The sequence below is a fragment of the Biomphalaria glabrata genome, chromosome 3 (genome assembly GCF_947242115.1).
Source record: "Biomphalaria glabrata chromosome 3, xgBioGlab47.1, whole genome shotgun sequence".
Lineage (NCBI taxonomy): Eukaryota > Metazoa > Mollusca > Gastropoda > Planorbidae > Biomphalaria > Biomphalaria glabrata.
In genome coordinates this window covers 47,967,971-47,993,821 of record NC_074713.1, presented here as the reverse complement: position 1 = coordinate 47,993,821, position 25,851 = coordinate 47,967,971, and the positions used below count along the sequence as shown (strand labels likewise).

General features: G+C 40.0%; 1 protein-coding gene across 1 annotated transcript in view; it reads right to left on the bottom strand.

Annotated features, from left to right (window-relative positions):
- LOC106080249 (uncharacterized) overlaps nt 1-25,851 on the bottom strand; it is a 133,346-nt gene that overhangs the window by 30,070 nt on the left and 77,425 nt on the right. Inside the window, exon 28 of the mRNA XM_056023480.1 lies at nt 13,960-25,538. Coding sequence (XP_055879455.1) covers nt 13,960-25,538 — 11,579 coding nt within the window. The remainder of the gene's footprint in view (nt 1-13,959; nt 25,539-25,851) is intronic.

The following is a 25,851-nucleotide window of genomic DNA, read 5'->3' as shown; positions in this document are numbered from 1 at the left end:
CAGGCGGGTCTAATACAAAGTGGTTAAATACATGAAATACACCAAACGATTGCGATGTTTCAGTGATTGAACTCAAAAAGTCCCCTCACGAGACAAGACCATCAAAAAATATTAGTTGCAATTCATGTCCAGCTCAACACGTTCACTTGACGATATAAAAATATACACGAGAACTGACATAAATGATCTCAAGTTGAAACAGATAGGCCCTACTATTCGAAACAAAACAAAAAAACGTAACGGTACCAAAAGTCATGTATCAACTAACTGAAGGAAATTGTTTAAAATTTCCTTCTAGATCTAGAACAAAGCAATTTTGACATATCCACATTGATTCTATACATCAGCATTGTTTCCCAAGTATTTCCAACACTTAAGTGTGCGTGTCTGTCCAGAGGAAAATAGAGCACTGATGATGTACTGAACAAATAGCGTGCACACAAACTACCAAATCCTCCAAGGCCAAAGAAATAGTTCAGGATTAATGACACAAGTTGCACGAAAATGATGCGTTAAAATGAAGTCGAGACCAAGCGTGACTAAACACACCAACATCAAATCAGTTTGTCGATGCTAAATATAGCACATTTAATCTTTTTTTTTTTTTAAATCTGGTCAACGGTATTTAAAATGTAGATTTTTGTGTCAATGGTAAAACTTTGAACGCACTTGCAGCACATTAAATGTATTGATTAGCGATTCAACATTTTTCAACAACAGTCAAATAGTTCACAGTTCAATATAAGGTTGGGGAGAGGGGAAGGGTTGAAGTGTGTGTGTGGGGGGGGGGCATATCTAGGTCAATCATTTGGCTGATTTGAGGCGTTCAATCACTAACAGGTAAATCTCACAGATGAATGTTTGTGTGTGTGTCTATAGACTGTGTAGACACGTTGGTGTACACACACTGTGAAGACGGGGCTATGTGCACTATTTCATCGTCTTTACACATTGTGACCAGGTCAGAGTGTGTAACCATTACGGTCAACTAATCCAAATCTAATAGTCAATTAAGTAAAAATGTATGCATAGGTATAGGGTAATTTAGACAATTCAAGCAGTGTCGTAGCTAGGAATTTGCCATCATTTGGGTGTCTTGACCTCTTTAGGGGCCTTTGCATTGACATTCGACATCATGACATGAGATAATGGCATAATAATTAATATTTAACATAAAAAAAAAATGTCCAACACTCATTTGGGGTCCAGGAAGGATTTTCGAATTCCTTCCCATCCCCCCACCGTAGATACGCCACTGAATTCAAAGTCAAAACAAGGTCCTCGAGCTATTTCGTCTTGTTAAAATCAAAACAAATGTAAGTCATGCTAAATCATTTTATATTAACTGTATCATTGTTCCCTACAGTTACTGTACCAATAATTAAAATATTGTAAGGAGAGATAACCAACACTTTAATAATAATAATGGAGGGAAGGATTATTTCCCTTGATCATAAAAAATCCAAATGTCCTGCAATTCTCCCTATAAACGCGAATGATGCATATAGCTCCATTTTTTTATCTATCACATTAAACAATATAAAAGCAGAGACTTGATAGAGTTCTAGCATCTAATTCACATGTACGACTAGATTAGATTAACACATGGATACGCCAGGGAAAGTAATCTTTTTTTTTTGTTTGTTTTTTAGAAGGAAAGTCTGTAATTCAGATAATTCAACAGTGCATATTTTTAATTGACTCCAGTCACCCATTCGGGCGAGTTTATTTTTAAAGTTACTGGTCCCGCGATCATCTTCTTAAGTCACAGATAAAGTTGACCTTCCGATCTACTGTATTTGAAACAATATTGTTGGCCTGGAACAAAACAGTGGATGCTAGTCCGACTTCCTTATGATGACGTGGCTCTACTTTGTAAGTTCTCCATCAAAGCATTCTATTTAGTGACGCCCAACAACCAACATAGGATTTAACTGTTAAGAGACAATTTGATTTAAAAAAAAAACAAGTGCACTATGCGGCAGCAGTGGGTGTTATTCAATATGGATAACGCCAATCCTAGTCGCGTTAAAAAAAAAAGGCATTGTCAGCTTTCATTTAATAAAAATGTAATAATAAGGCGAATTTTAACCAAAACAAGAAGTTCAAATTCTTAATTTACTTTAATAGTCACTGAAATACAAATATAGATCTAAATCTATCTCGATATCTTTAAAAAAAATCACAAGCAATATTTTGTAAGTCGATAGTAGCCTAACTCTAAAAGGCTGATCTCAATGTTAATCAACTTTTTGTTTGTAAAACTACCATCTACTGTAGCTGGCTCGTAACGTGATTGTGACCGTGATTTCCTACTTTGTATGGAGGATGCCACAAAGTATGAATACAAAGACGAATTTATTTTCTAAAAAAAATCTTAATTTTCACTTATTATTCGTATCCCTGCACAGACTGGGCCCCGTGCTATCCGTTTCACATAGGACCTCGCGATCCGTCAATTACTTCGCGGGAAGGTGTCGCGGGAAGGTGTCGCAGGAAGGTGTCGCAGGAAGGTGTCGCAGGAAGACAGTTACAATGGAGTTATGGACTTTTGACACTTTTTTTTTCAGCTTGTTGCTTTGCAAAAACTTTTGTAAAGGACTAGATTCTACCAGATCACTAATGAGGAACTGTAGCAAAAAACAAAGCAGCAGCCCATTAAAGAGGATCTTCAGAAACGCTGCGATGAATAAGCCTGCATCCAACACCACGAGGCAAACCCTCACCAGGAACCCCCCAAGGAAAAAAGAAGAGTGGACGGCCCAGGAATGCATGGCGCTGCGATTTGGAAGCAGATGCCAAGCAGATGAGCAAGAGGGGTGGGGGGCGTTAGAGAGACTCGCCCAGAACCAAGACGCCTGGAGGAAGCTTGTTCGTGGCCCATGACCCAGACGGGACCACAGGGCAGAGATAAGACGCCTGGAGGAAGCTGGTTGGTGGCCTATGCCCCAGACGGGACCACAGGGCAGAGATGAGACGCCTGGAGAAAGCTGGTTGGTGGCCTATGCCCCAGACGGGACCAAAGGCAGATGAAGGCTTGAACATGATGACGACGCAAGTCTCTATATAAGCATATAAAATACGAACGAGACTCTACTATAGATAGAACTGATAAAGTACTTTGTTTATTTTCCTTATATTTTTATTTCCTTAGATTCTTATATTTCCTTTTATTTTACAAGATCATATGCCTGCGTAAAACAGTTGACACCAAAACCTGTCCTGACTGACGTTTACAATTGAAGTCCACATAAAAATTATCAATGAGGGCATTTAAGAAAAAAAAACCTTACCGAAATAAAAAATTAAGTCCAACCATTAAGCATTGTACGTACGTAGATAAGGATTTGAAAACGCCATCAAACAGACATAAAAATACACCTAACCAACAGATCAACTTACAGTCACTTTCTCGTCTCAATAGCTTGCTCAAACTATCAAATTTCCACCAATGGTATCAGATAGTCTTGTTGAAAGAGAATCTAAGGGCGAAAACTCTTCTGAATCGTCTGCAACATATTTTTAAAGCCTTTCTTTCCAACGTGATTTCTATTGATAACTTTTAGAAATCGATTGACTAGAATCGAAATCAATAAGTTCTAAAGCCGTTGCCGCATATCTTGTCTAGTCTCTTCACAAACTTCTATAGACCGGTGTTGGGTTTAATTTGGTAGATGTCAACTGGAGACATTCAACAGGAGCTTCAAGATAATGAAAAACTAGCCCATAGAGAAAAGAAGAATCTATACGGATCACATTCTGATTGAACACCGGTAAAAATATATAGGTTAGTATGTTTGTAAGATATAAACGTAAACATGGCATTTACACTTTACTCATAAACACCAACGGAGTAGAGAGTTGGTTAGCTACCGACACGAAGATCTTCAGATCGAAGCTCACTTAATTGACCGAGACCAATCGTTATAGAAGGCCTGAACACTGACCTGCGACGTCGAAACCTATGGGCAATTTAGACCAATAGCTCGTTGCAACGTCACAGGTCCGACGTCACGACCCACAGGGTGCGACATCGCAAGTCTGTGTGAAGGCGTTCTATAAACGAACGGTCTCGGTCCAACCATCGCTAGTAGGTACTTAACTTAACCTGGTGACACCCTCGTTAACGGATGGCTGCCTGGTCGTGTGGTATGCGCTCAGCCATTCGGTTGCCTCGAAGGTACCAGGTTCGAATCCTGCCCGCTGCCATACCCCGTCGTCCCGATTTGTAAAAGAGTTTCGCTCTTTAATAGAGATAAATGTACGTAGTTTCTTTCCATGATGTAAGAACCATTTATGCCAAGTTGTATCAAGGGACATACATACAGACATACGCCTTACATTCAGCTTTATCTATTAGATATACACCCCTTATCTTCCCAGTCCAAATACCACTGAATGTAAGACACCTATCAGTCGTATATCGAATATATATATATATATATATATATATATATATATATATATATATATATATATACACGAGAGAGAGAGGCTTATAGAATAGAAATTTCGAGACTCTAGAATGTTTTGTGACAGAAATGTTTACATTAAAAACAAAAACGTGTCTTTTATGAAAGAAGAAATCTAAAAGTACGAGAAACAAAAGAAGTCATTGAACAAGAAGAAAAAGTCCATTGCCTAAAGAGTACGAAAAACAAACATGTTCATCTTGACCCCCCCCCCCCTCCCTTCCCAAAAAAAAACCTGCATGCTTCAATGAAGACACTATTTTTTTAAATCTTGTATCTGATTTGTTTTGACTAGCTCTAGGGAATCTAAACGATTAGAAAAACAAAAGGTCCTCATGATGAATGCATCCTCATGTGCACAACAGGTTAGAGAGATGTCGTCTGCAGATAGTGAGAACGAAATGAGGGAAGAGAGTTGTCTTTCCTTATGTCCGTTAGTTCTGCCTATGATTGCATGTTGAAAATCAATTTTAAGAAAAAAGGTTCAATCAGTATTCTTGTGTCTGGTTTAACTGACTTAACACATAAACTAAATCACGCAAACTACTAATAAAAAAAAAAGACAATATCCGAACAGTTTGAATCTCCTTAACTGTCTTCCTCCATTGTTCGTTGTTCATTATGCTAGAGTCGTCTAGATACTGTCAAATTGAGACCAATCGTTACAGAAGGCCTGAAGACAGAACTGCGACGTTGCAACCTGTGGGCAGTTTAGGCCAATAGATCTTTGCCATGTCGTACAGACCTGTGACGTGGCAACCTGTGGGCAGTTTAGGCCAATAGATCTTTGCCATGTCGTACAGACCTGTGACGTGGCAACCTGTGGGCAGTTTAGGCCAATAGATCTTTGCCATGTCGTACAGAACTGCGACGTTGCAACCTGTGGGCAGTTTAGGCCAATAGATCTTTGCCATGTCGTACAGAACTGCGACGTTGCAACCTGTGGGCAGTTTAGGCCAATAGATCTTCGCCATGTCGTACAGAACTGCGACGTTGCAACCTGTGGGCAGTTTAGGCCAATAGATCTTCGCCATGTCGAACAGAACTGCGACGTTGCAACCTGTGGGCAGTTTAGGCCAATAGATCTTCGCCATGTCGTACAGAACTGCGACGTTGCAACCTGTGGGCAGTTTAGGCCAATAGATCTTTGCCATGTCGTACAGAACTGCGACGTTGCAACCTGTGGGCAGTTTAGGCCAATAGATCTTTGCCATGTCGTACAGAACTGCGACGTTGCAACCTGTGGGCAGTTTAGGCCAATAGATCTTCGCCATGTCGAACAGACCTGTGACGTGGCAACCTGTGGGCAGTTTAGGCCAATAGATCTTCGCCATGTCGTACAGACCTGTGACGTGGCAACCTGTGGGCAGTTTAGGCCAATAGATCTTCGCCATGTCGAACAGACCTGTGACGTGGCAACCTGTGGGCAGTTTAGGCCAATAGATCTTCGCCATGTCGTACAGACCTGTGACGTGGCAACCTGTGGGCAGTTTAGGCCAATAGATCTTCGCCATGTCGAACAGACCTGTGACGTGGCAACCTGTGGGCAGTTTAGGCCAATAGATCTTCGCCATGTCGTACAGACCTGTGACGTGGCAACCTGTGGGCAGTTTAGGCCAATAGATCTTCGCCATGTCGAACAGACCTGTGACGTGGCAACCTGTGGGCAGTTTAGGCCAATAGATCTTCGCCATGTCGTACAGACCTGTGACGTGGCAACCTGTGGGCAGTTTAGGCCAATAGATCTTCGCCATGTCGAACAGACCTGTGACGTGGCAACCTGTGGGCAGTTTAGGCCAATAGATCTTCGCCATGTCGTACAGACCTGTGACGTGGCAACCTGTGGGCAGTTTAGGCCAATAGATCTTCGCCATGTCGAACAGACCTGTGACGTGGCAACCTGTGGGCAGTTTAGGCCAATAGATCTTCGCCATGTCGAACAGACCTGTGACGTGGCAACCTGTGGGCAGTTTAGGCCAATAGATCTTCGCCATGTCGAACAGACCTGTGACGTGGCAACCTGTGGGCAGTTTAGGCCAATAGATCTTTGCCATGTCGTACAGAACTGCGACGTTGCAACCTGTGGGCAGTTTAGGCCAATAGATCTTCGCCATGTCGAACAGACCTGTGACGTGGCAACGTGTGGGCAGTTTAGGCCAATAGATCTTCGCCATGTCGAACAGACCTGTGACGTGGCAACGTGCTATTGAACACACCCATTTTCGGATCAAGTTCAATATTTGCAAAATTATTCATTGGCGATGGCAATACACGAATCAACGAAAGAAATAAACAGTTAGCGAATTAATTACTAGTAATCAATTATTTTGTTTGATACCAACAAGGGAAATTAATTCTTCAGTATTTAGAGATATGGCTAAATATTTGGGTTTCTGCCCTCTTACATCATAATTGAACACGTTATTTCTCCCGCACCCATTATCGGATCCAGTTGAAACTAATTATGTATTGTACCTAACAAAACCAGAATCGATTTAAAAAATTAACCAATTAGTCAATTAATTAAATACCTATAATTAATTGGTTTGATATCGGATGACAGTGCTGTATTTGCTTACAGTACCCTAATATAAGCACAATCCCTCTGAGAATGGAAAAGGTGAGCGTACATTCATCTTCAAATCTAAAGTTTTTACACCGACACGTGTAAATGAAGGCTAAATGTAAGGGACGTGGATGCAGTGAATACTTTTACGTTCTGGGTCAGACACAGATGCAAACATTTTTGGTGGTCTAACTCCAGGACAGTAAGTTTTAAAGGCTTTTATTACCCCACGTCAAAATTCGTATTCAATGTACCCATGATGCCTGGGTCTAATAATGCCTTCTGGCCTGAAAAGAAAGCTTCAAATAGGAAATCTCATGTATGGTGTAGAAACTATAAATAGCTAGCTAATTGGTGTATCCCGCGTAGAGACGTCATGATGGTGATAAGTTATATGTATTTGTAATGTTTCATCAAAATGTCCTTGCACAAGCAAATGTGTATCCTTTAGTTGGCAGCAATGATCTTTTAAAGCAAAGTCCTTGACATTATTTAGGGTTGAAGCAGTTTCGTGAAAATCTCCATTTGCAAGACTATACGAAGTAGTTGCATTTATAGTTTGTGTCTAAAGCAGTGAAGCCCAAAATCCGGCCCGCGGGCCAAATCCGGCCCGCGACATGGTTCCATCAGGCCCGCCGAAACGTCGGCACAAAGTGTAGAAATCTCCCTTCCAAAAAAAAAAAAGGTTGAAAAAATGTATCTTTACCTACGTTTGGGCCCTCACTTTTTGTCCGATGGATTGGTATTTTGATCTTTAACATTTGTGTGTTTATGAATTGGAACTCTGAATGTAAAATCTACCAGGAAAAGTGAACCTATCTTTAGTTTTTTTTTGTTGAACATGATAATAAGCCGACATATTTATTTGATCAAGAAAGTGTGGCTTTTTAATAAAACAACAACATAAAAACGACACAATAATAAAATATATATGGCGGCAGATAAAAATATTGTTTAACTACGCCTAGAGAATGGAGGATCCATGTGAATATTTACCAAAAAGAGACCAAAAAATTTAGTCGGTTGTAAAGCTATCTTCACTGTTGCTCACATTTGAAGTAGAGAAATGAAGCTGTTTTCTGACGCGTAAAAAAAAATATGTCAAATAAACTATTAATTAAGTATTAAATTCACAATTTCTATCAAAATAGTTTCAGAACAATTTCATTTCGTTTTTGAAACTTTTCGGTCATGTGGCCCGCGAGACGAGTATCGGTAATTAAAACGGCCCGCGGGTCGAATTAGGTTGGGCATCACTGGTCTAAAGGGTAAGCTCGTTCGTTTGTCACAATGGCGACTCTATTACACGTACTTCCGTCAAAATGGTAGAGGTCTCTAATTAAAGAATCGGTTCGGTCATTAGCACTCAACAAGGGAGCTCGTCTAGTTCGAAGGTAACTTTCGTGTTCAAGTGCGCCTGCAATCAGTTGATGGACAACACAACTACTAGAAAATACACGCAGTTACCGTGGAAAGCAAATTAAATTTTGTATACATTAAAATCCTGAAGGATCAAATTGGAAGCACTACGCTCGAAGACGCTAAAAGATGACGCATACATTGACTTACCCAGGATTTATGAGTACAGGAGTGACAGCATTTATGAAATGTTCCCATGGCATGTTCTCATAGGCGTTACCTCGTCTGACGCTCAATATTTCAAGCGATAAACTTATTGGAAGCACCAATGTGTATCACTGGGAAGGCTGCTCTCCAGAAGCTCATTAAACTGTACCACAAGTCTCACTAAGAATGCCGATCTCCAGAAGCTCACTAAACTGTACCACAAGTTTGTCTCACTAACAATGCTGATCTCCAAAAGCTCACTAAACTGTACCACAAATCTCACTAAGAATGCTTATCTCCAGAAGCTCACTAAACTGTACCACAAATCTCACTAATAATGCTGATCTCCAGAAGCTCACTAAACTGTACCACAAATCTCACTAAGAATGCTGAGCTCCAGAAGCTCACTAAACTGTACAAAAAGTCTCACTAAGAATGCTGAATCCTACAAATATTTACGTCACCTCTAGCAGCAGTTCTCTAGCCCAGGTGTGTCTCGCCCATTTATTACACGTGTGTCATGCAGATAGCTGCAGGTGACAGTCAATACGAGCGCGCGCTGAATAGTGTTGTTCTGTCAGTGACACTCTGTGACATTATCGAGTCTGTTGAGATGTTTATACTCCTAGCAGACAGAAGGGCTTGCTGATAGATCTACATCGACTTGTTGCAAGATTATTGTTGCAAGATTATGATTAGACGCCCATTCAAGTCGTGTGCCTGAAACACGCTCCTAATCATTTATTTTGCTTTTCAAACTCGACCAGTTGGGAGTCTATACATATTTAAACAAGAACTCCAACTATATTTACGCCAGACTACGTCCGATCAATAGTCTGCGAACGACTTTTTTTTTTGTTTCTTGGGTTTGGGGGAGATGTACAATTTAACTAAGCAATTAGTTCAGACCTTCGTTGTTCACAACAATTCACAACTAGATCTATAAACATCCAAGTATTTGATGGCACAGAATTATACAGACTAGTCAGAAGAACACAGACACACACGCAATGAGCTAAAAAAAAAAATACTTAAATACAGAAGAAAGCATGCCCCACACTCTAGTGTGCCAAACTATTCAAGTAGCCAAAACGTGTCAATACTGTAATGAAAGGAGATTTGTTTATGTGATCTCTCAATGTTCTGAGACTTAAAGATCTACAATCTACTGGCAGACCACTGATACTGGCAGGGTAAAGAATGATAAGAGGAAATAAACACTAAACGTGAAAAACTTAGTGTACAGAAGTTATCCACCTTGAAACATTGACATTGGAAAATACACCAAAAATGACTTTCAAATAGTATTTAAGATGACATATATAGTACATCTTAGTGACAGGGCCACCACGCCTATTGGAGGCTGTCCCGGGTTCAAACCCTGGTGAAGACTGGGCTTTTTAATTTCGGGATGTTTATGGCGCCTCTGAGTCCACCCTGCTCTAATAAGTACCTGACATTAGTTGGGGAAAGAAAAGGCGGTTGGTCGTTGTGCTGGCCACATGACAACCCCGTTAACCGTAGACCACAGAAACAGATGACCTTTTCATCATCTGTCCTTTAGATCGCAAGGTCTGAAAGGGGATTTTTTTAATGTAACTTTAAGTAGGCCTATACCAACCTGGAATTGTTAGTAATATATACCTCGCCCCAACCCTCTCCCAAGTAAGGTGCTCTCTAATACTGTGTAGGTCACTCCAGTACAACGAGCCCTATATAAAAGTTAATGCTGGCCTGATAAGAACAAGCCATTGGTCTCTTGCACTAATTGTAGTGATCCTACAGATACACCAAACTCTAATCGTAGGCCCGAAACTAATTCGCTCAACATGTGAATAGAAATGACAAATGAAACAAGATTGATAGATTAATTATATAGGATAATATATGTGTGTGTGTGTGTGTCACAATATAGGCCTCTTTATATTTGTGTGTGTCTCAATATGCCTATTTATATCTATGTGTCTCTCAATAGGCATATTTATATTTGTGCGTGTGTTTCAATATGCCTCTTTTTCTCTGCGTGTCTAAATATGCCTCTTATATCTGTGTGTCTCAACATGTTTCTTTATATCTGTGTAATCTTAATATATGGCTGTCTCTTAAAGTGTGCTTGTTTCCCAATATGTCTCAGTCTCGATCTGGATTCATCTATTTACACATTTATTAGGATATGAGTCTCTATCTGGATTCCTCTATTTACACATTTATTTGTGTTTCTTTTAAATCTTTAACAACTTCTGTGTGTTTCTATAAGGTTATGTATGTCTCTGTAGGCCTCTGTATGACTCTACAACTATATAAGTCTACATCTATATGAGTCTACATCTATATGACTACATATATGGCTCTACATCTATATAATATGACTCTACAAATAAATTACTAAATATATATGACTGACGCTACATCTACATGACTCTACATCTAAATAACTCTAAAAACATTAATGCTATGTCTATCTATATTTTGTTCAAGAACGTTCAAAGATGTGTCCATGTATCAGTAGATGTGTTAAGTTGACCTAACAGGTTTATAGATGTGTGTTCTACTGTTTCTACATCTACTGCTGCCATGCTACCATGACTTAACCCGTTTCTCTCAACCCATGGCTCAACCAGTGCTAACACATTTATGTACAATGTTTACTTCACGTTAGCCGATTAATGGCTGCGTGGTGAACCTCGGCCATTTTGTTTCTCTAAAGATTTTCACCTTAAACTTTTTTATAGATTTTTTTTTCATTTTCAACGTTCTGAGGCACGCAACTGAACGTCTGCCAAAAACTAAATCCTCATTCAAGGGTCATTCACTCTAAGCCTTTAGACAGATTTAAACCACTCAGTTGTCTGCACTTTGCTTTCGTTAATAGTTTTTTTTCTTGTATAATCAACAGGTGCCACTGCATAGACATAATAGATTGTATAACTAATAGATCTTTACTGCACTGGAAATGAGTTCTAAACAAATGGCTTTGACTTACCTTTGAAGTCTAAAACAAATCTATTTAAACAAATGAGATTAGTTGTCTTATGTTGTTTTGATTAAGAGTCAAAATGTCTAAGATCATGTCTTTAGAAAACTGTTTCCTGCCTGACAGAATGCAGGATTTGATGCTACAATTTCTATAATTGGAAGGCTGGCCGTGCAACACTTGGCTTGTCGCAATCAATAACGTCACAGTAGATGTTTGTAGATGGGAAGACAATTGCTTCATATGTCACTTTCGACCAGGGAGTCTCGCCTCTCACTGGCTCGCCAACACGCAACAAGAAACTTCAACATATGAGGCAGAATGTATTTGTACATTCAGTTCGTTTTGTTCAGGAGGAGTCTCCTTGAAAGCTGAACATATGATACTGTTCACTCTGTCACTTTTGTCTTTTCAGTTTTCTAATGCGGGGCTTTACGTGCGCCCGTGGTCTTGAAAGGAAGAGTTCAAACTGAAAGTGTTTATTTATTGGGAATCCCCGAAAACATGACGAGATCAAGTTTCTGGATATCAAGTATCCTCGCTCGTTGGTAGAGAAGAAAGATTTCATTCCGTCACCAGATTAAACAAAAAAATCGTAAACTTATTTTACAAAGGGAACAAAAAAAAAGCTGTAGTGAAGTATTCGAGTATTTTTGAAGGAACCCTCCACCATTTTGAAGTACACCTTGAGCTTAACCCCAGGTTGAACCAAGCCGCAGGTCAAATGAACACTTAATAGGGGAATGTCATCTTTGAGTCTGTATTGACTCTATATATAGAGTCAATTTAATACTAATCATGGACTATTTTCATGCAGTTTCAAGCATTCCAACAGACACACTCTAGCGGAAGTCTATGTAGTCATTAAAATGACTGTCTCATTTCAGTCGAGCGTTCACACCTTATCGAAATCTTATCAACAAGAATCTGTTAATGACCGTGTAATACAATCAGTGTCAAGTTAGTACACGACCAATGTAGTTCTTGTAGTTCTCGTCTTAACAGAAGAAAGGTTTAGAGCAGTGTCTCCCAAACTGTGTTCCGCGGAACCCTAGAGGCCTAAATAGGTTTTCCAAGAACCACTGGAATAATTAACTGGAATTAATCTCTCTAAAAGAATAAGCAATGTGTTCCTCTAAATACTCAGAATATGCGATGTTTTCCATTAAGGTCAAAAGTTTGGGAAACAATCCAAACGAGTACAGCTACTGGCGAGTACAACTACTGGCGAGTACAACTGCTGACGAGTACAGCTACTGACGTGTACAACTACTGACGAGTGCAGCTACTGAAGAGTACAGCTACTGACGAGTACAGTACAGCTACTGGCGAATACAACTACTGGCGAGTACAACTGCTGACGAGTACAGCTACTGACGTGTACAACTACTGACGAGTGCAGCTACTGAAGAGTACAGCTACAGACGAGTACAGTACAGCTACTGGCGAATACAACTACTGGCGAGTACAACTACTGGCGAGTACAACTGCTGACGAGTACAGCTACTGACGTGTACAACTACTGACGAGTGCAGCTACTGAAGAGTACAGCTACTGACGAGTACAGTACAGCTACTGGCGAATACAACTACTGGCGAGTACAACTACTGGCGAATACAACTACTGGCGAATACAACTACTGGCGAGTACAACTGCTGACGAGTACAACTACTGACGAGTACAGCTACTGAAGAGTACAACTACTGACGAGTACAACTGCTGACGAGTACAACTGCTGACAAGTACAACTGCTGACGTGTACAGCTACTGACGAGTACAACTACTGGCGAGTACAACTACTGACGAGTACACCTACTGGCGAGTACACCTACTGGCGAGTACAACTACTGACGAGTACAACTACTGACGAGTACAACTACTGGCGAGTACAACTACTGACGAGTACAACTACTGACGAGTACAACTACTGACGAGTACACCTACTGGCGAGTACACCTACTGGCGAGTACAACTACTGACGAGTACAACTACTGACGAGTACAACTACTGGCGAGTACAACTACTGACGAGTACAACTACTGGCGAGTACAACTACTGGCGAGTACAACTACGTGTAGTTGCAATGTAGATTCTTCTTTAGAAAATCAACCTATCGAAGTGTGATCATACAAGGGAGTAAGAGAGGGAGCTGATAGAGAAACAAGTAGCTGAGTCAAAGACATGACCAGTGCTAGTAATGAAGTCCTAAGGTAGCTTAAGTAATAGATTATAATAGACTACTCAACTACATGTATATGGTGGGGAAGGAAGTATTTTTAAGCTTTGTTTACACAGAAAATGTACACATTTGGCAGTAGTTTGTTTTTTGTTGTGCAATGATCATAAATAAATAAAATTTTAAAAAAGGAGAAACAACTTACCTAATTGGCTGACCTTCACCTTGACTACCATGTCTAAGGGTGTTATTATCAGCTTGAGCAAGTTTAGCGCCAATTTTCAAGTTTTCAAAGGTAGGCAACTCTTCTGGTTCAAAGTTAGACAAATCTTTCTGTTCAGAGTTAGACAACTCTTCTCGTTCAGCATTAGACAACTCTTCTGGTTCAAAGTTAGACAACTCTTCTCGTTCAGCATTAGACAACTTTTCTGGTTTAAAGTTAGACAAATCTTTCCGTTCACAGTTAGACAACTCTTCTGGTTCAACATTAGACAACTCTTCTGGTTCAAAGATAGTCAACTCTTTCCATTCAAAGTTAGACAACCCTTCTCCTTGATCTACAGCTCTTGGTTGCCTCCTATGGTGCGGCAACATTTGTTGTTGGGCATCATAACTTTGTTGTTGGGCATCATAACTTTGTTGTTGGGCATCATAACTTTGTTGTTGGGCATCATAACTTTGTTGTTTGTAATGTATTTGATGGTGTACATCTTGCTCACTAAGTTGTCCTTGTGCCTGTTGCTGATTCATCTGTCCTTTCTTTAGCGATCCCTTGGTATTCATCAGCTCAGGGAAATATAGGGAATCAAATGTCGGGAAAGGAATATTTTTCGAGTTATCTATCATGTCAGGATTGTCAAGTGAATCTTCAGACACCTGCAGATCAGAAGACTCATTTTCAGAATCTGTAGCAGCAACATGTTTGACAGAGACCTGTTTGGCAGAGACCTGTTTGGCAGAGACCTGTTTGGCAGAGACATGTTTGGCAGCGACCTGTATGCCAGAGATAGGTTTGCTTTGATGCAATGAATCTTCCATTTCAGAGTCAGTCTCTGAATCCAGGTCTTCTTCACTCATTGAGTGATCTCTTTGAGATTCTCGTTCTTTAAGATGTTCACTGTGATCCATTGACAGTTCATCTTCAGAGGCAGTTTCATGAACAATATCATTTGGAACCCTTAAACGTTTGTTTCTAGATCTACTCTCAAGAGCTAACTCATTCTGACCAGTGGAATTTTCTTTTTCAGGGCTTCTATCTTGATCCAAATCGATTTGACCCATCAATTGTCCAGCCTCAGGGTGTACACCAGGACCATGGTCAGCCTGATACATTGACTTCCAGGTCTTGGGCCGAGCAATGACAAATTTTCTGTTGCTGGAGGCAGTGAAGCGGTCTTTTCTGCCAGCAAAACCTTTTTGACTGTTGTCATTTTGGTTCATCTCTATTTGTGTTAGTTCACTGGGTGCCTGTAGGTCTGTTTGTATCTCATTATCTATGTCAGTTTCTTGTTGGTTTAGGTCATTGTCGTAAACAAGCTGCTGCTCTTTTGCCTTAGTGTCGTCATTAGATTCACTTTGAGAATAAACATTTTGTTTAGAGTCATTGCCCTGACTGTTAGGGTCGAGCTGCTGCATGTTTGAGAAACTAGATTCAACTGAATGTGATCTTTGACTTTTCTTTAACTTTTTAATGTCAGGATGGTAAAGTTCAACCATGCTTTCGTAACTACTTCCCATGTCTGCATCAAGTTCTTGTATAGCATCAAGTTCTTGTATAGCATCAAGTTCTTGTATAGCATCAAGTTCTTGTATAGCATCAAGTTGTTGTATAGCATCAAGTTCTTGAACTGCATCTTGCATTGCATCGTGCATTGCATCATTTATTGCATCTTGCATTGCATCTTGCATAGCATCTTGCATTGCATCTTGCATTGCATCAAGTTCATGTACTGAATCAAGTTCTTGTATTGCATCAAGCTCTTTTACTTCACCAAGTTGTACTGAATTAAGAAATGTGACATTGTCTTTCTCAACTGTTACAGTGGTTCTCACTTGTTTCTCTTGTTCTCTCTCTGTTAAATCTGAATTCAATGGGGTAGAAAGTGTAACGCTCAGCTGAGGTAGCTGTTTATCTGTTTGAACAAGTCCATGAAGAACATTCATTGATGAAGGCTTATCTTGACCATCAATACTTTCTGACTGAGTTGTGTTGTTTGTATCTTGCCTCTGTTGGGCTCCTGTAATGTCCACTCTTTTAGGAGACTTTGTCTCAAATCTCTGGGAAGCTCCAGCAATGTCCACTCTTTTAGGAGACTTTGTCTCAAATCTCTGGGAAGCTCCTGCAATGTCCACTCTTTTAGGAGACTTTGCCTCAAGTCTCTGGGAAGCTCCTGCAATGTCCACTCTTTTAGGAGACTTTGCCTCAAGTCTCTGGGAAGCTGAGTTTGATTCACTTTTTGCTTGAGTCAATTTTCTCTGGTGTGCTTCTCTATATGTTTCATCTTCTTGTGAGTCTAGGTTAGTTTTATAACTGACTTGAGACATTTCATTGTCAAGTACTTCTTCTAAATATGCTAAATGTTGATCACTTTTAATTTGTGACTCATCAGTAGAATCATTTCCAAGAGAATCTTCAGTAGATACTGAGACATGTTTATCATAAGCCAGAGAATTATAGTCAGAGCCATGATTCGCATCAGCTGTCAAATATGTGGAGAGTTTTTCTGACCAAATTTGTCCACTTGGAAGAGTGACGCTGTGCGGAGTCAAATGAAGTCCATTTTCTCCAGTCCTATTGCTGATAATGTCTGAGGATGTGTCATAGTTTTGTACAGACTTCCCATCCCAGTTGTCTAAAGATCTAGCCAAGTAGTTGAGAGACAGGATTGAGTTGGGATCATCTTTATCTGAGCCAGAGAATGTTTCTTCTTCAAGATTTATGGCATGAGGGAAAACATTGGAATCATAAGTATTAATTATAGTTCTGTCAGGTATCTCCTGGGGAGCTGATGTTTTGTATGGTATTGCTGATTTTACATCTGGTGTTGCTGATGTTACATCTGGTGTTGCTGAAGTTCTATCTGGTGTTGCTGATGTTACATCTGGTGTAGATGTTACATCTGGTGTTGCTGATGTTACATCTGGTGTTGCTGATGTTACATCTGGTGTTGCTGATGTTACATCTGGTATTGCTGATGCTACATCTGGTGTTGCTGATGTTACATCTTGTGTTGCTGATGTTACATCTGGAGTTGCTGATGTTCTATCTGGTGTTGCTGAGGTTCCATCTATTGCTGCTGATGGTATTGCTGACTTTACAACTAGTGTTGCTGATGTTCTATGTGGTATTGGTGATGTTTCATTTGGTATTGAAGATGTTCCATCTGCTGTTGCTGATGTTCCATCTATTGCTGCTGATGTTTTAAATGGTATTAGGGATGGCATTGCTGATGTTCCATCTAGTGTTGCTGATGTTCCATCTGGTGTTGCTGATGTTCCATCTAGTGTTGCTGATGTTCTATCTGGTGTTGATGATTTTCCATCTAGTGTTGCTGATGTTCCATCTATTGCTGCTGATGTTTTAAATGGTTCAGCTGATGTTCCATCTAGAGTTGCTGATATTTTAAATGGTATTAGGGATGGCATTGCTGCTGTTCCATCTAGTGTTGCTGATGTTCCATCTAGTGTTGCTGATATTCCATCTAGTGTTGCTGATGTTCCATCTAGTGTCGCTGATATTTTAAATGGTATTAGGGATGGCATTGCTGATGTTCCATCTAGTGTTGCTGATGTTCTATCTGGTGTTGCTGATGTTCCATCTAGTGTTGCTGATGTTCTATCTGGTGTTGATGATTTTCCATCTAGTGTTGCTGATGTTCCATCTATTGCTGCTGATGTTTTAAATGGTACAGCTGATGTTCCATCTAGTGTTGCTGATATTTTAAATGGTATTAGGGATGGCATTGCTGCTGTTCCATCTAGTGTTGCTGCTGTTCCATCTAGTGTTGCTGATGTTCCATCTAGTGTTGCTGATGTTCCATCTAGTGTTGCTGATATTTTAAATGGTATTAGGGATGGCATTGCTGATGTTCCATCTAGTGTTGCTGATGTTCCATCTATTGCTGCTGATGTTTTAAATGGTACAGCTGATGTTCCATCTAGTGTTGCTGATATTTTAAATGGTATTAGGGATGGCATTGCTGATGTTCCATCTAGTGTTGCTGATGTTCTATCTGGTGTTGCTGATGATCCATCTGGTGTTGCTGATGTTTTTAATGGTATTGCTGATGTCACATCTAGTGTTGCTGATGTCACATCTAGTGTTGCTGATGTTTCATCTGGCATTGTTGATGTTTCATCTGGTATTGTTGATGTTTTAAATGGTACTAATGATGTTTTAAATGATGTTGCTGATGTTCCATCTGGTGTTGTTGATGTTCCATCTGGCATTGTTGATGTTTCATCTGGTATTGCTGATGTTTTAAATGGTACTGCTGATGTTTTAAATGATGTTGCTGATGTTTCATCTGGTGTTGCTGATGTTCTATTTGGTGTTGCTGATGTTTCATCTGGCATTGTTGATGTTTCATCTGGTATTGCTGATGTTTTTAATGGTGTTGCTGATGTTCCATTTGGTGTTGCTGATGTTCCATCTAGTGTTGAAGGTGTTACATATTGTGTTAATGGTGTTACATCTGGTGCAGCTGATGTTCTATCTGATGTTGTCTTAAGAAGTGCATTGTTCTTATCATTACCACAAAACTCATCACTCTTCAATGAAGCAACTGAGCTCATTAGTAAGTCAGTATTTGAAGTATTTTTGACTGAAAGGTCAGGGGCTGGGATATTACCTCCCACTTTCAAATAGCTGACTAAGTCAACCTTCTGTGTAATACCAGGAGTTAGAAGTGATGTACTTAACTCTTCACTCTGGCTCTGTGTTACACTGTCACATCTTTGCAATGGTAGCAATGAAACTTTTGTCTGCAGTGAGTCATTAGAGTCAGTCTCAGTCAGTCTGTTACTTGTCTGCAAGACATCATCACAATGTAGACTAGTTAGGTTGGAGCAAAGGTTGGAGCCTGCTATTCTAGTTGCACTCTCAGAGATATTGTCATTGGTGTCAGTTTTGGATAGACTAAAATGTGATGGACTGAACTGGTCTTTGAGAATATTAGAGTCTTGGAGATCATAACTCTCACTGCCAGGAGTGGAGGACTGAAATCTGTCTTCTTCACCAGTCCACTTACATCTGTCTGGATCACATTGACCCAAAGTCACAACATCCATAGGCATGACTTTTTCTGTGTTGACATTTTGTTCACTTTCTGTCACTGACAACTTATTTCTTTCTATGAAATCTGACAGCTTATGTTGTTCATTGACATCTTGTTCATTTTCTGTCACTGACAGCTTATGTTGTTCATTGACATCTTGTTCACTTTCTGTCACTGACAGCTTATGTTGTTCATTGACATCTTGTTCACTTTCTGTCACTGACAGCTTATGTTGTTCATTGACATCTTGTTCACTTTCTGTCACTGACAGCTTATGTTGTTCATTGACATCTTGTTCACTTTCTGCCATTGACAGCTTATGTTGTTCATTGACATCTTGTTCATTTTCTGTCACTGACAGCTTATGTCTTTCATTGACATCTTGTTCACTCTTTGTCATTGAGGAAAAAAGTCTTTCATGGGTTAATGTTGTTCCTTCACCAGTTTCGGTCTTATGAAGTGTGGGTTCTTCATGACTTAATACATCTTTAGATGCATGGTAATTTGCAGAAAAAAGTACATTAAAGTTTTTATTGAATGGTTGTTGAAGAAAATTGTCACCATGCATCAGGGGTTCCCACTCCATAGGTTGATTTCCAGACTCTGTAACATCTGAACCTGCCTGCATTGAGCCGTGTCTGCCCACTGTGGCTTGAGAATCATCTTGTGAAGTCTTACTAAGACCAAGCTCATGTTCAGTTTGGATGTTTTCCTGTTGCTGTTCAAAAGCTAAAGACTTAATGTCTTGAGAACCTCTTTGAGAATGTGCACTACTATCAGGCCTCATGATGATAACATCAGAACCTTCCAGACTTGGAACATGTGTGTCAGGGTCATGTTGCCCCACTAGTAGAGTACCTTGACCTAAGATCTTTTTGTCTAATCCACTAGTGTTATTCCAATCAGACTTCTCTTCAGTAAGAAGGTTTAGTTCGTTCTGGTGAATTGAATGTCCTCTTAGGTTTAAAAGCTCATCTTCTGGGAACAGACTTTCATGGTTAGCTATTAAAGGCCAATCACTTTGTGCAGTAGTGGAATGAGTTCTCTTCCCTGAGTGCTCTTCCCTGTCACTGACGCCACTAACTGTGTTGTCTGTCCTAATAATTTGACTCAATGATACAGAGGAGTTCACAAACTGGGGTTCTTGAGTTTCTCCAGAAGGATGTTTCTTAGACTCTTGTAAAATGAATGTCTCATGTGTCTTGCAGAGCCCATGATGGAGTGTTTCTTTGTGGGTGTCCAGCACTTGATCTGGAAGCTCTTCTCCCTGTAGTGTGGTTGTTACAGAGTGCTGGAGAGACGCTATGTTATCAAAACATTCTTCACCAGGGCCAAGCAGGCTAGAGACTCCACAGGGCTTGAGTACATCTGTATATTCCAGTCCAAGAGAGGTTTCAGAGTGACATACAGGTTGAAAGATATCGTTAGGTTCGTTTCCTTGTTGTGTAACAGCAGTAGAACGTGTATGAATTGAAAGACTGTTTCTTATTTGTTCTTCTTTGAGTATTTCATCCATTGAACTGTCTCTAGTGGTCGGGTCATAATACTGAGACATATTTTGGCTGTCTCCTAAAACAGTTTTGTCATTTATACTGCTCTCGCCAAAACCAGGTACATTGAAAGTGACATTTAACTGTCTGTGATCACCAAATGTGACAATGTCACATCTAGCAGTTGGTGTTAGACCATGAGCATCCCTGTCCGAAATATTTTTTTCACCAAAATGACTCTGTCCAGGTCTATTTGGCACTTCTGATATTAGATCTTTAGTTTGTGATGATGTTAGACCTTGAATCTCTCTCTCTGAAATATTTCTATCACCAAAGTGACTCTCTCCAGATCTGTTTGGCATTCCTGATATTAGATTTTCAGTTTCTGATGATGTTAGACCAGGAATATCTCTCTCTGAAATATTTCTATCACCAAAGTGACTCTCTCCAGATCTGTTTGGCATTCCTGATATAAGATTTTCAGTTTCTGATGATGTTAGACCAGGAATATCTCTCTCTGAAATATTTCTATCACCAAAATGACTCTCTCCAGATCTGTTTGGCATTCCTGATATTAGATTTTCAGTTTCTGATGATGTTAGACCAGGAATATCTCTCTCTGAAATATTTTTATCACCAAAGTGACTCTCTCCAATTCTGTTTGGCATTCCTGATATTAGATTTTCAGTTTTTGATAATGTTAGACCAGGAATATCTCTCTCTGAAATATTTCTATCACCAAAGTGACTCTCTCCAGATCTGTTTGGCATTCCTGATATAAGATTTTCAGTTTCTGATGATGTTAGACCAGGAATATCTCTCTCTGAAATATTTCTATCACCAAAGTGACTCTCTCCAGATCTGTTTGGCATTCCTGATATTAGATTTTCAGTTTCTGATGATGTTAGACCAGGAATATCTCTCTCTGAAATATTTTTATCACCAAAGTGACTCTCTCCAATTCTGTTTGGCATTCCTGATATTAGATTTTCAGTTTGTGATAATGTTAGACCAGGAATATCTCTCTCTGAAATATTTCTATCACCAAAGTGACTCTCTCCAGTTCTGTTTGGCATTCCTGATATTAGATTTTCAGTTTGTGATAATGTTAGACCAGGAATATCTCTCTCTGAAATATTTCTATCACCAAAGTGACTCTCTCCAGTTCTGTTTGGCATTCCTGATATTAGATCTTTAGTTTGTGATGATGTTAGACCAGGAATATCTCTCTCTGAAATATTTCTATCACCAAAGTGACTCTCTCCAGTTCTGTTTGGCATTCCTGATATTAGATCTTTAGTTTGTGATGATGTAAGACCTTGAATATCTCTCTCTGAAATATTTCTATCACCAAAGTGACTCTCTCCAATTCTGTTTGGCATTCCTGATATTAGATTTTCAGTTTGTGATGAAGTTAGACCTTGAATATCTCTCTCTGAAATATTTCTATCACCAAAGTGACTCTCTCCAGTTCTGTTTGGCATTCCTGATATTAGATCTTTAGTTTGAGATGAAGTTAGACCTTGAATATCTCTCTCTGAAATATTTCTATCACCAAAGTGACTCTCTCCAGTTCTGTTTGGCATTCCTGATATTAGATCTTTAGTTTGTGATGATGTTAGACCTTGAATATCTCTCTCTGAAATATTTCTATCACCAAAGTGACTCTCTCCAGTTCTGTTTGGCATTCCTGATATTAGATTTTCAGTTTCTGATGATGTTAGACCAGGAATATCTCTCTCTGAAATATTTCTATCACCAAAGTGACTCTCTCCAGTTCTGTTTGACATTCCTGATATTAGATCTTTAGTTTGTGATGATGTTAGACCAGGAAGATCTCTCTGTGAAATATTTCTATCACCAAAGTGACTCTCTCCAAGTCTACTTGGCATCCCTGATATTAAATCTTCAGTTTGTGTAAATGGAGCTATATCATTAGAATCCTTTACATTTATTTCATGATTTTGATTGATGTAACTTCTGTTTGTCTCTACAGATATTAAATCTTTAGTTAGTGATGTTAACAGTAGCCCCATAGCATCTCTTCTAGAAGGACTTTCTTCCTGTCTTTTGACTACTTCTGATGTAAGACCTTCAAATTGTGGTGTCAATGTTACAACAGCATCATCCCTTTCTGAAACATTTATTTCACCTAAGTGACCTTCAGCAGGACTTTTTGCCTTCAAATCTTCACCAGGTAAGACTAATTTTTCTAACATTACATCATCTTTGAATCCAGTTTGAATCTTTTCAGAGTCTCTCTTTCCTAACAAATCCACACTTAGGCTACTGCCATCTCTAAATGAAAGGTCTGCTTCTGAAATACTAGCTTCCTGCTGAAAGATGGTTCCAGAGTTTTGGATTACATTACAAACTTTTTCATCTAAATTTTCATCATCCTCAACGTCTGTTCCCTCTAAAGAGAGGTGTTCCTTTTGTCCATCACAAGAGTTGCTTTCTTCCAAAGAGTCTGAAAATGAACTATCATTGGAGCTTTCAGCTTCATCCTCTGTATATCTGTACATTCGTTCTCCACTAGCAACAGCTGTTGGGTTTACTTTGTCTCGACTCATTTCAAGGGAATCACTAGACATTGGGCTGAAGGAAGAGTCCAACTCTTGAAAGAAATGTCCATGAACATTGATGTTTAACAAATGATGAGAAGGAACAACTTGAGAATGCTGGGACAAAGTTTCTCCTGATTCTAACACTGGCTGGTGTAAACTTGGATTGTCTCTCAAGGGAAATAAACTTTGTTGCAAATATTGGTATTGCTGATTTTCCCCATCATTGTCAAACCAAGACACTTGAATTTCAGGCACATAAGTATTTTCTCTGATAGCTCTGGAATTTGAAAGACTGGAATGTTGAAAAATGGAAGGGTCATTTTCAGAGCTAAGTTCTTCTGCACTTCTGACATGAAACTCATCGCTCAAAGATTCTGGTCTGTCCCTGTTCAAACTGCCTTCTATGTCTGCAGTATATCTGGCAAATTCAGTGGCCAGCTTGTCACCTTCTGGCTCTGAATGCCTCCTCCATTCATCATTGGTATTCTGCCGACTTCTTCTCCTGACTCCAGCCACAAGAGCTGACATGTTGGAGCTGTCTGGGACAGCAGAACTCATTGATGGAGTCAGCTCGTCTTCCTCAGATGTTTGCTCTGGAACACTGGCCAAACATGTAGCGCTCAAGACCAGCCTACTTTTGGACCTGGTCCTGCTTGGACTTCCTACAATAATGTGCAGGTTGCTATCAGATCCTCCAAGTGAGCTTGCAGTTTGTCTCTTGACTTTCGGAGTGACATCAAAGTCATCATGCTTGACGCTTGGATAACTTTGACTTCTGCTTATAACGCGAGATTTATCACTAGAATCAGATTTAGGATCTTTTTTTACTTTACTTGGAGGAACATGTTTAAAAAACTGTGGCCTGTTTTGGTTCCTTTGATCCATGTTGCTCATGTTGCCAGAGCCTTTCTTTAAATACTTTTGTTTTGGAATGTCATCATTGCTGGAAGTCAGTTCTTGAGAGCCAGATGGTCTGTGTGATCGCTTTAAGGTCAGGTTATCTGAGAGGTTTCTGGAGTTTGTTTCCAGCTCAGCCACATCAGCGTCAAGACATAGCAACTTCTTTCTGACATCCCCTTTTTTACTGTGAGAAGGAATGGACTGTTCAAGAGACCAATCCTCACCTGCATGGACCTTGCTAGGGGACTTTCCATACCTCTCATGCGTTGGTACATGTCTTTCTCGTCTCAGTCTCTCATGAGGATCATGAGCTTTGCTTTTTTTGTCACTCCTAGTATGTGTTAAGCTTTCATCTGACTTGTAAGCTCTCTGGTGAGGTAAGCTTTGCACTTCTAGCCTTTGACCTTTCACACGAGCCTTGCTTTCCACATCTCTGATTCTATGAGTCCTTTCATGAGGATCTCCTTTCAGCTGCTTTGATCCTCTTCTGAGGTAATCATGTTTAGCCATGTCCTCCTCCTCCTTATGTTTTTGTGATCTGATTGAAGTAACATCTTCTTCCCTTTTTCTCCTTAAGAAGTCGTGAGGGATCATCTCAGCTTCTTCAGGCTCCTCTGTTTTATCCTCCACTTCAGGCTTGAAGAGTTTCCTGCTGCCTTTTCTGAGAAAATCAAAAGATGATACTGACTCTTGACTTGAGTCTCGAGATCTCTTTCCTTGCACTGTGAGAGGGTCATGAATGGGTGAGGTCATTGTTTTCTTGCTGCCTTTTTTTAAAAACGGATGCTTAGGCTTGTCTTGAGACAGAAACTGTAAAATGGATTTTCTTTCAGATCTGGATAGCTCAACTGGACTGACTGATGGTGAGCTCATTCTGTCTTTGCTGCCTCTGAGGTAGTTGCCTTCTAGGTCAGGTCGAGGTGACTTTGGTTGGTACAGCCGAGCAGTAACTGCTGCAGCTGTGTTTGTGAGGTTCGGGGATGTAGATTTTGGCTTGGTAATAGGGGTAGACCTATCCCTGCGAACTCTACTTCTGCCTCTGGAGGGTCTACTGGGAGAAGTCATTCGTGGGGGATGTGTATGAAATGGTGCCGATGGATCTGATGGAGATGCACTCAAGTTTTCAGAGTCCCTGTCACTACTTTGATTGTCTTCCTGTTTGGCTATCGAATCATCCTGAGTGTTAAATGTGTACTTAGCATTGAGTTCATAATCATCACTAGCACAGCTGTCACATTCACTGCTGTCCAGTATGTCCATCTCTTCTTCATTGTCCTCCTCCTCACTGTCATCACTGCTGACACTGTTGGCCTTTAACGGCATGCCTTGCTGACCAAAACCCTGCTGCTCATCCCCAACATGAAACAGGCTGACCGCCCTGCTGGGGAAACCCTGGTCATCATCTTTTGTGCTGTCAGCGATGTTTGTTACACTCCATGCTGACCTGATTGGCCTTGGGGAGTCTAACTCTACTTGCTGTAAGTCTTGCTTCTCCTCCAAGTAGAGCTCCAGCTGTTCCTTCTGTGCTGCCATTTGGTCTATAACAGCAGTCTAGACAGAAACAATAGGATTTCTTTTAGATATAAATACAGGACATTAGGTTAAGGATTGCAAACATTTTAACAATCTACTATCAATAATGTACCAATTACACAAAGAAGTAGTATATGAAAAAAAAAAAAAAAAAAAAAAAAAAAGTTATCTTTCTAAGTTAAAATTGTATATATGGGACACAATGTAAAGTCCACCAATTATTGGTGTTCGCAAAGACCTTCCTTCAGGGAACAGTACCAGCAGACAGAAAAAGTGACGGGAAGACAACATAAAGGAATGGAAGGGCCTGCCATCAAAAGAGGTTCTCACT